The sequence below is a fragment of the Coptis chinensis genome, chromosome 4, assembly GCF_015680905.1.
Source record: "Coptis chinensis isolate HL-2020 chromosome 4, ASM1568090v1, whole genome shotgun sequence".
NCBI classification, from domain to species: Eukaryota; Viridiplantae; Streptophyta; class Magnoliopsida; order Ranunculales; family Ranunculaceae; genus Coptis; species Coptis chinensis.
In genome coordinates, this window is record NC_141459.1 from 37674172 (window position 1) to 37685883 (window position 11712).

Genomic DNA, 11712 nt, shown 5'->3' on the forward strand with positions numbered 1-11712 from the left:
CAATTGTCTTAAATGTCTGCTTCTTAACTACCACCCTGTCCGGTACTATAAAATGTTGCTATAACATTTAAACAAACTAAAATCATAATATATACTTATTTAATCATATCTCAAGTTCTCCACTATGGCAAAAAAAAAAAAAAAGTATCTTTATCAGATCCCATAACTTGTCCTTAACGTTTACTTTGTCAACTTTATGCCAAGTAGTATACCTAATTGGAAAACGAGCCCTTGATAATTTACCTAAGTAGCTGCTGTATATTTCGGAATTTTCACGAATTGGTTGACCTTTTTCATTGAAGTCCACAACCTTCTTTTTACCAGTTTCTGTGTCCAAGTGAGTCAGCATTGTCGGTCCCCTCACACCCTTCTTGGTACCTTGCTCTTGAGGATGGTTTGAACCTTGAGATGCGTTACCCTCTGCCTCTTTTCTTTGTCTTCCCAATGCATTTCCGATCATTTGGGTGCTTGGATTGGCATGTCTATATGCTGATCATTTTCTTGTTGTCGTGGCTGCATTTCCACATCTATTTCCCTTTCTATATTTTGATCATTTTGTCGTTGGTTTGGCAACCTCTCTATTTCGGAAACTTTCTTGCTACGCAGTTTAACTTGACACAGAATAATAGATTGTACATCTCATAAAGTAATAAACATGCATGATATGTGTATTAGAGTAATAGACTGTATTGAAGAAAGCTTGGAGAGCAAGGAACTAGAATCACTTCGTGCAATGCCGGTTCGAGAAAAGGAAGTTACAATCGAAGCTTCGTTTATAACAAACTTGTAACTAACTGATTAGGTTTGTAATGATTAGTATAAAAACAGATGATTATAACTGAAGTTCTACAATTTCAAGAAGTTCTCTTGAAGCAAAATATAGATCCTTAGCATCTACAGTCTTTGAAATGGTTTGGCTATGTATTCTTCTCAAATATCTACAGATTTTCCTACATCACCACCAATACTTTGGTGTGATAACTTAAGTGCCATTGCACTTTCAATGAATCCAGTGTTTCATGGAAGATCAAAGCATATAGAAGTAGATTTTCATATTATCGAGATCAAGTCACAAACAAAGTACTAAAGCTTCAATATCGTACTTTCGGGATCAAATTGCCGGCGTATTTACTAAAGGATTGAGTTCTTCCAGATTTGAACCTGCTTTAGAAACGACCTTCGTTAAAGAAATCTTCAGATTTAGGGGGTGTCACCTAAACAAGCTCATTGTTACATCGCAATGGCTTGAGGGGGTGTATTAGAGTAATAGACTGTATTGAAGAAAGCTTGGAGAGCAAGGAACCAGAATCACTTCAATGCCCATTTCGGCAAAGGAAGTTACAATCGAAGCTTCCTTTATAACAAACTTGTAACTAACTGATTAGGTTTGTAATGAAGAGTATAAAAACAAATGATTGTAATGAGATCATTAAGTCATTATAATAAAGTTTTATTTCTTTTATCAATGTGCACTCATCAGGAAGTGGAGATTCAAATGACTAACAAAACTGATATTTAATATTATATACTCATAAACATGAAAGCTATACATACTAACAATTTCAAAATCATGAGCACACCTGTATTTACTTGTGCATTCTTCTTATTTGCTTCTGCAATTGCCCTTCTAAATTTCTGAACCTTAGCTCTTGCAGCTAATTGATACTGAATATTTAACCAAACATAAATTAGAATTTTGAATAACATGATCAAACTAAGCAAAGTGAGAAAATTATATCTAAAATATCTTACAGTGGTGAACTCTCTCTTTTTATTTCCCCCTGACATTCTTCACAAATACACAAAAAGTAAGGAATTAGTTATCGCAAATATATACAAATGCAATATCAACATTTGAGTTTGTGTGTCCCCCTAAAACAAACAAAATTAATATTCAAGCCATTTCGGAAGTGTCGTTACAATAAAACAGTGGAAAAACTCAAATAAATTAAACAAAGAAACCATTTACTTATATAAAACTAACCATTAAAAATCAGAAAAATGAAAACACACCACTACAACTCAAAACAAAAAAGCCGACACAATCGATACAATTAATGCTTTTTTTTCTTTTGGTACCACGTTCCTGGACAATCCTTACGCTCATGCGCATGAACTCCATCATCTTCTATGTCATTAACCAACTCAACGTTTTCAAAAGGCGGTGGTGGTGTGGATACATTGCCAAGATCTTCATCAGCACCACATTCAAAATCATGGAATCCACGAGGAGGTGCTCTCAAAACCACATACCAACTGCTATCACTTGATTCTTGAGAGTAAAAAACCGGCTCAGCTTGGGATGCAAGGATAAATGGATCTTGCTTGTGGTACAAACTCTGATGGAGATTGACTAATGTAAATCCCTCCTCAACTTTAATTCCACTTCCCGCGTTTGCCCAATCACACTTAAAAACTGGATACTTAAATGTACCATAATCTAGCAAAATAATTTGCCTGATCACACCATAATAAATCACCGTTTGCTCAACTTGCCTGGTGTCTTTAGCACTAGCCCTACATAGGGTATTAGCTGACAATGACACTCCAGAGTTTTGAGTTCCTTTCTCACCATCCTTTGTGTGATAGCGGTGACCCTTTATCAAATAACCTTTATAGCTCAAAGCATCTATAGAAGGACCATCGACCCGATCCAACACTTTGGATACAGGTTTGCGTTTCTTCTCAGTTTCAATCTAAATGCACACAAAAAGAGATTTAAATGTTAAATTATTAACGTTATGCATTTAAAAAGTCATGATGAAGTACTTGACTTCCCCACCTCAGTTTTAAACCACTCACTGAACTTCTCGGTGTGTTTGGCTGTTAACACACCTTCATTTTTGCCCAACCTAGAATCCTTTCGGATGAGTTCTTTTTTGTGTTCTCTGCTTGATAGGTGTTAAATTAAAAATACTAACAAATACGAAGTATAACTTACCATACTATGTAAATTTACTTACTCAATGTATGGTTGAACTTCCTTGAAATTGAACAAAAGGCAAAGGTGTGCTGCTTCAAGCATAGATTCAGTTAATGTAATTGGTGTCGCCTTTAGTAGAGGTTTACCTTCAGGAATAATGGAGTTTTCATCATAGTCGTCATTTCTACTCACTTGCTCACTATTACATTTAACATTTTCCATATTCTCAGCACAAAATCTAACACACTCATCAACCAAGTGACATTCAGCCATACATCCTTCAGGCCTAGCATGGTTCCTTACACTTGCTTTTAAATCTTTCATGTACCTAAAACATAATAATATATGTCTGCTTTAGGAATTAACATTTTTCAAAAAAATATTTCTTTTGGTGGAAAAAGCCTCCTAGCTAGTGAGATAGTAATACCTTTCAAAGGCATACATCCAACGAAATTGTACAGGACCTCCAAGGCATGCCTCCTGCACAAGATGAATTGTCAAGTGCACCATAATGTCAAAGAACGATGGAGGGAAGTATCGCTCCAATAGACACATTGTCTGAACCACTTCATCCTCCAAGCTCTCCATTCTTTCCCGATCGATTGTCTTTTGACAAAGCTCATTATAGAACGAGCAGAGTCTGAAAATTGTGTTCCTCGGGCCTTTAGGTAAAAGATTTCTCAAAGCCACAGGCAACAATTGTTGCAATAGCACATGATAATCATGAGACTTCAAATCATATATAGTATGGTCATCCAAAGAAACCCGATAAGAGATATTTGAACTATACCCATCTGGCAACTTCAATGACTTCAATCTTTCACAAAATATTTGTTTCTCATTTTTTGACAGGGTGTATGGCGCTGCAGGAAGTAATGTTCTGTTCCCGTCTCGTTTAGGATGCAAGTCTACTCTTATTCCTAACTCTTCCAAGTCTTGCCGAGATTTAACACCATCTTTTGATCTCTTCTTCATATTTAACAATGTTCCAAGCAGACTTTCACAGATGTTCTTCTCTATATGCATAACATCTAAGTTATGTCGTATCAAAAGGTGTCTCCAATAAGGCAAATAAAAAAAAATAGATCTTTTTTTCCACATTTTGCCCTCTCTACTGTTTTTTTTTTGGTCAGTTTTGTGGCTACTCCCAATCCAACTTTCATTTGCACACCCATTCCTTGCTTCCTTTTTTTTTGGTCCTATGGCTTTCCCCCAATCTTCTCTCAAATTTTTTTTACGTCGTTTTCCCCAATCAGCTTCAATAGTATCTACCTCCGTAAAAATTTCTGCACCTTTCAAAGGAATTGGTTTTGGGTCAAGCTCCTGTTTCCCATTAAACCAACTTTTCTTGAAACGAAATGGATGATCATCTGGAAGGAACCTTCTACTACCCATGTAAGAGAATTTTCTGCTATATTTCAGCCATTCCGCACGTGTATTAACACCACACTTTGGACATCCCACTCTACCCTTTGTTGCACATCCAGCTAGGTTACCTAATGTTGGAAAATCATTTATCGTCCACATTAAAACAGATCTTAATGTGAACGTGGTTTTTGTGCATGCATCATAAGTTTGCACTCCATCTCTCCATAAAACCAGCAGGTCAGAAATTAGCGGTTGTAAATAAATATCTATGTCTTTACCTGGCTGGTTAGGGCCGGGGATTATCAATGTCAACATTAGATATTTCTTTCGCATGCATAGCCACGGCGGTAAGTTATAGATGGCCAAAATGACTGACCAACAACTATACCTTGAACTGAGAGTGCGGTAAGGATTGACACCATCAGCAGACAATCCCAATCGTAGGTTTCGAGCATCTTCTCCAAAAGACGGCCAACTGTTATCAATATGTTTCCAAGCTAGAGAATCAACTGGATGACGCATGATTCCATCACTACTTCTATTAGAAGCATGCCAAGTCAAATCTTTTGCTGTATCGACTAACCTAAACATCCTTTTGAACCTAGGTATCACAGGAAAATACCTTAGAACCTTCGCTGGAACCTTCTCAAGTACCTTCTTTGTGTGGGGATCGACTTTCCATCGTGAGGTTTTGCACTTTCGACAAGTCACCAAATCTTCGTCTTTATCCCAAAATAACATGCAGTCATTTACGCACGCATGCACCTGCTTAAAATCCAAATCAAACTTTCTTAACATTGACCTTGCTGAATGATGTGACCGAGGAATAATGTTATCCTCAAGAAGGATATCTTCAAGTATCTCCAACAACTCGGTAAAGCTACTGTTAGACCAACCCCTCTTTGCTTTTAGGGTATACAAAGAAACCATTGCATCCAATTTGGTGTACTTAGAACCTCCATACAATGGTTTTTCAGCTTCCTCAATCGCCTTTTGAAGCTTAGCTTCTTCTTTTGCACTGACAGGAATTTCCTTAGAATTACTTTCATTTGTTGCTTTAAACAACTCATATGTCTCAGTGTGGTTGATGTTTGTATTTTTAAAACCCTCGTCTTCTATGGGAACTTGCACTTCTTCTCCGTGCAAAATGAATGGGTCATAGGTCATATCAATACCCTTCGACATCAAATGGAATTTTACAGTATCTATGTCAAAATGTTCTAAATTTTTGCACCCATTGCATGGACATCTAAGAATTTCTTCATCTTCCGCATGTTTAGATGATCAACACCAGCTTCGTACTCATCGGTAGCTCTGTTGAATTTTAGCATATACTCATTAATTGTAATATCCATATATGTAACAATTATCTAAAATAACAAAAATGAATTATAGTGTACTGAACCTGTATAATGATCTCCATGTCTTGTCCATAACGTCCTTAGTAATCTACCTATAAATAGGATAACTAACGCAAGCAAAGCTTTCGGTATTTGGTCTTAGGAGAAACAAAAATATCGACAATCGGAGCAATACAAACATAACTTTACTTTGAGGCTAAAATCAATCTAATATCAGCTTTGAGCAATAGTCCAAAAGATTACAGCCAAACAATCCCAAACAATAAATCTTAAAGATGAATCGTACCAAACCAAACGGATAAATTCAATAAAGAGAGAGAAAGAGAGAGAAAACTAACCTGTTTTGCCTTCTTCCTTTGCTCACGCACAAGATCTACCTGAAAAGGATGATTCTTTTTTGGAAGAAATCGGTAAAACAAGGTATAAATTAGTTAATTTCAAAATGGTATATGAGAAGAAAATCAAGAGGGGAGGAAGAAAGGAAGAAGAAACAAACACTCCCTTCAATAATTTTCGGCCGACTTTCTTGCTTTTCCCATAACAGTTTGCCCTAGGTATAACTTATAACGATTACCACTTCCAAGTTCTCAGCGGGAAACCAAAAATTTCAGTATAAAATTCGCGGTTTTTTATTTCTAATTTTCGTTTAAGGTCTAGTCGAGCAAACCAGCGCTATTTAATTTCTATTTAACCTAATTTTTCGATGGTTTTTCGATTCTAACTAGGAAACCAAAATATATTTAGTAGAAAAAATCGCGGTTTTTTATTTTCTATATTTTGTTTAAGGGCAGTTAGTCTATCAAACCAGCGCGCGCGTTTCATTTCTATTTTACCTAATTTTTTTGGATGGTCTTTATGAGTAATTAACTCTTATATTAATAATAACAATTATGGAAGTCACGATTTAGAAAACTTGGCAAAATCACTTTTAAAGTGATGTTGAATACATAGATAGTACATCACTTTATAAGTGACACAGTGAGTGACAACACTTTTAAAGTGATGTTGAATACATAGATATTATATCACTTTGTAAGTGACACAGCGAGTGATGTAATAAAATGTTACTACATCACTATCACGACATCACGTATTAAAATAATGTTGTACAACTCTACTATATCAGCTTCTGAAATAAGTGATGTTAAAAAAAAATTGTGATAATTATTACATCACTTGCTGAAAAAAGTGATGTCATAGTTTTCTTATGACATCACTTCACTGAAAGTGATGTAAAATTAGTGATGTCATATGTCATATTTGTTGTAGTGATTTGCCAAGAAAGTTTCTCCCAAGTTCCACAGCCGTCCAAGACCACAAATTCCTGTATGTGATTGACGAGTGTTGGTGAACAAGATGAGCTTCAATAATAAATTGAAGGGAGTAAAGAGGCGTTTCGGTTTACCACTGCATTGTAGAGCCACCATCGCCAATATATCTGTCTGGACGACCCATTAGAAAGATGTTCTAAGGATTTGTGCGACTCATCTTGATATGGCGAGACATTAATTCGGTGATGTCACTGTCGCCATGTTCTTCAACATCTTTTGCTGGACGTGATTTCACCCCAAGGTATGTTTCTCTTTGTCTCTCTTGCTGCTGGACGTCGGCCAAAGGTATGTAAATTCTATTTTCGTTTGCGCTCGAGTTCTGTGTGTTTATATAGGGTCTGTGCGATATTAAATGTAATGATTGGTTAGGAAAGCATGCATGTGTATACTATGCGTTTTGTTTTGCTGACGTAAAAAAAAAAAGAGAAAAAAAGATGAGAGAAGAACTTGACATGAACCAGAAGAAGAAAAGCAAGCTTACCATGGCTTGAAGAAGACGACTGTGAGGAGGCTGCCATGTTGACTCTCTGTACCGGTTGTGAAAAAAGTTGTTGAGGTACGTATGCACCTTCTCAAGCCTATATATAGCGTTCCTTTGCTCCAGCTTTTAGATGTTGCAGGTCCTTGCTTGAATCACAAATGGAAAGCGCTGATGGGCCTTAACAAGAGAAGGGAATAAAACCGGAATAGAGCTGTAAGCTCAGTACTTGTTCGTGTGTTTTGGAAGGTAAGAAAAGGGAATAAGGCGGTTTCTATTTCTATTTTGAATTTTGGAAGTTTCCTTTTTGTCCTATTACTGAGATTCCTCCATTTAGAACTAAATGAGATGTGTGACCTCATAGCACAGAACGTGGGCTGGCCTTTTTTTTTTTTTTTTTTGTTTTTAGTAAGTTCACTTTATACAAAATCAAGTTAGTTTTTTAGTCCCAAATCTAATTTGACGTCCTGACCTGTTTTCTTTTGGTCCTAGTGTCTGACCCGGTTTGGGCCAGTCTGACTCGGTTTTCACTTGTTTGACCCGGTTGGTCTAGACTGACTCGATTTTGAGCTGTTTGACCCGGTTTTGACCAGTTTTAACAGTTGATCAAGTTTGACAAAAAAATAATAATAATAATAATAAAAAAAAAAACAACTTTCAAAAATATATAAAAAAAAAAATGATGAATATTAGTACCATGGGGTTCTTACCCTCCAGTATGAGAAAATATTCATCAAATTTTGTTTTCATTGCACTATTGGCAACCACTTGATCATTAATATCATTTTGGTAACTCCATTTGTGCAACATTCAAATTGTTCGCGAGAACAATGTCAGTTTTTACCGACAGCCTCACGGATGGATCAGCCTGAACTCATAGTGACAATCTTTTCCAATCTAAGTACTTGAACGTAATTGATTGATTGATTGATTGAACTTGAATATCATCATCCCCAGCATCCATCTTTCATCTCCAACACATCTCTTATCTTCTCCAGCAGTGTTTGTCTGTGTCTTCTTCCTTCATCTTTAGAATCTTCCATCTCCAGTGGATCTTCTTGCTCTCCTCGGTGAGTCTTTCATCAGTGTTTGGTTATCACCATTATATGAGAATCTTTAATCTAAGTCAAAATCATAAATGAATTGATCTATCCATTTAATTTCACTAGTTTTCTAAAATGAATTTGAAAAATATCAGATTTCAAAAAAAAATTGTCCCTTGATTTCAAAAAAAGATGTTCATCATTTTCAGAAAATATTTTTCAATCAACCAATATCATGTTACGTGGTGTAAGTCCGTCCGATGCTTCCGCTAGCATTGATATTTTGTCTTGTGGTATAAATCTGTCCGATGCTTCCACAGATAATCCAGTCACCATATTGTGTGGTATAAGTCCGTTCGATGCATCAACCAACATTCAATCATTTTTAAGCCCTCACAAACAACTTGAAAAAAAATTGAGGATTTCAAATATCTAGGGAAAAACCCTATTTCAAAAAATATTTTTCAAATGAATTTTCAAAAATTGCATGAGATCTTTTGGCTGGAGCTTGGCAAAAATGGTTTGTCTCCATGGCTTTTTCGTTCAGTTGCAAGCAACCTCCGCCAAAGAGGGGCAACTGTAGACACCCCATTTTTGCACCCCAGGCATAATTCATTCACGATTTTGTTTTGAATTAAATATGATCATATAAGGTGATTTGCTTTCTAGAGTCTTCTTTTCTACCTAAAACTTCTTTCTTTTCATCTTCTTTTAGCGTCTTTGGACTCTCCTCATCATGTTCTAGCCATGGTTGAAGTTTCGTTGCTTTCTGAGTTTTGAGCTAAAAATTACCAAAATGCCCCTATAACCCTTTGGAGCCCAAATCTCATTTTTTCTACTCTTTCTTTGGATGAGATTATTTCAAATTTGAATTCTCCTTGAAAAATCCTTCGCAATGAGTACAAGCTTGCCTAGGTTCATTTTGGATTTCAGAAACCCTAATCTTGCCACATCCCGTTCCAGCCCGTTGTGCACGCTGTTCAGTGCAATATATTATTGGAGTAAGATTTCGACATAAAGGTAATTTTAAGAGTTCATGGAACTTCCTAATGGATTAATTAACAATTTTTGTGAAGAAGAGTTTGCCTAATTTTGACCCGGTCAAAGGGAATGTGCAGCATTGAAAATATGGTAAAAATGGGGTTTTTTGTGGATTTTGGACCCGTGCTCGTGGGCTGTGGATCCAGCTCGAGTTGGACCTTTTCATTAGGGTTTCTAGCCCATTTTCAAGCCTCCAAAAACCTAGAGAACCTTCCTTAATTGTTTGATTTGATTTGATCCCTAAAATCAAGAATATTCTAGAAAATATGCCATTTTGGAGCCAAGTTTGGAAACTCTGGATTATGGGCTCATTGAGAACGTGTAGGGCTTGATTTTTTTCCCTAATCCATCTGAAATATCCAAAGATCAAGGGCCAAGATCCCACCCCTTATCCCACCTCTTGAATCAAGGGCCAGATTTAGGAGGTGCAACCAGAAAGAGATCAAGCCATTGGATCAAACTCATTACCATATTTGAATCCACGCCCAAAAGCTATAAATATGGGTCTCATTCACCCACAAAAAAATCTGGAGCTAGGAATTCGGAGTTAATAATCTGGACCTAGCTATTCAGAGCTAATAGCCTAGTAGTTTTCTTTTCTTGAGTGTTATTCTTTTTTTTTTTTTTTTTTTTTTTTTTTTTTTTTCTAGTTCATCATTCTAGAGTAGAATTTCTTTAGTTTAATCTGGAGTTGAAGGTAAAATTTCGACTTTTAGGTTTTTCTAATGGAGTTCTTCGTGTTCTTCATCTTTATCATTCTTTTTCCCTCTTTCGATCTTGAGTAGAAGCTTCTTTTCATCAAAAGTTGTTTTTTTTTCAAATCACCTGTTTCAATCCAAAAATCATAGTTGTCAATTCCAAATCAAGTTTATCATCATCATTTATCAACAAGCAATCAAGATCATCAATCAATCAATTAATCTACAATCAAGTATGAGGCAACATTCCAAACAAGGTGACATCTTTCTTTTCTCTTTTATTTTAATTAGTATTGCATATTAGGATTATTTGTTTTTCTTACTTTTATTATAGCATATAGTTATTAGTTTTTAAATAATTTAGTGAAGATCATCCAACTTGGTAGATTAATTTTTCAAGCTTTCTTCGTTCGCCTATCTTAATACATTACACCTTAATAGAAGTAAAATTTTGGTTTTACCGGGGCGCGTGGAGTGCCTAACACCTTCCCACATCCTACCTTGACTCCCGAACCCAATAATCATCTAGTTTCGAGGGCTAGTCCTTCACATAGGTTTTACTCAACTTTTCCTTAATAAAGTTAGTGGCAACTCTAAAATCAATTGCATAGACCTAGGTACACATTTTTGTGCTTATAGCTACGTTGTATTATTTGTGCTTTTCTTTTTAAGGATATGACCAATAACCACAATAACATATTCCAAATTAATATAATTTTCTTTTTTTATGTAATTTTCTTTGTATGCTCTGTTGCTCACATTTTGGGTTATATGTTATACATAAATGGAGATGTTGTAAGTGGGGCATCTGGTACTGAAGAACATCTAATTGGGTCTTCTTCTAATAAATCCCTAGATAAAGGCATGCAGAAATTAGTTGCTCCGTATATAGGTATGATTTCTACAAAGAGTATGGTAAACAAGAAGAATTTGAGACTCGTGTTCGGACTACAAATAAGAAACAAACTGGTGTGGATTTGGCTTATAGTTGTTTATTGGTTTGCTCACACAAGGGGGTTCATACTTCAGAACAAGAAAGAAGAAATTCTAGGTGTAGTTTCGAGAAATACATACTTCGACTATCAGGTGTGGTTTCCAAGCTAGAGTGCGTGTTACGAAAAGAAAACTTCAAGATATATATGAAGTGATCTTGGCTTTAAACGACCATAGCCACGGTTTGGTCACTTCATCAAAGAGGCAATATATGAAAGCTAACAAAAATATGTCTGAAGCGGCGAAGAGTTTGACCAAGGTTTTCAGTGACAATGGTTTACTTGTGGGGAAAGTGGCAAAAGTTTTTCGTGGGGATGAATTTGGGTTTTCAAGGAAGCATTGTTGGAACCACCATTACCGTTTGACTAGAAAGATGCCTAAAGAAGGTGATGCAACCGTCGTGCTACAGAAGAGTGTTGAAAAACCTCAGTTCTATTATGCCATTGATTTAGATACAAATGGTACCGTAGTAAATT

The 11712-nt window shown here is 36.0% G+C and overlaps 1 protein-coding gene across 1 annotated transcript; it reads right to left on the minus strand.

The window, feature by feature from the left end:
* Positions 1-456: 456 nt before the first annotated feature.
* Positions 457-5458, minus strand: LOC147503418 (uncharacterized). The gene is made up of 6 exons (XM_086604828.1): positions 3351-5458; positions 3116-3251; positions 2083-2696; positions 1753-1789; positions 1581-1665; positions 457-611 (listed from the first exon to the last, which is right to left on the minus strand). Exons 1-6 carry the CDS (start codon positions 5456-5458, stop codon positions 457-459), a joined length of 3135 nt encoding a protein of 1044 aa, XP_086460954.1.
* Positions 5459-11712: the final 6254 nt, after the last annotated feature.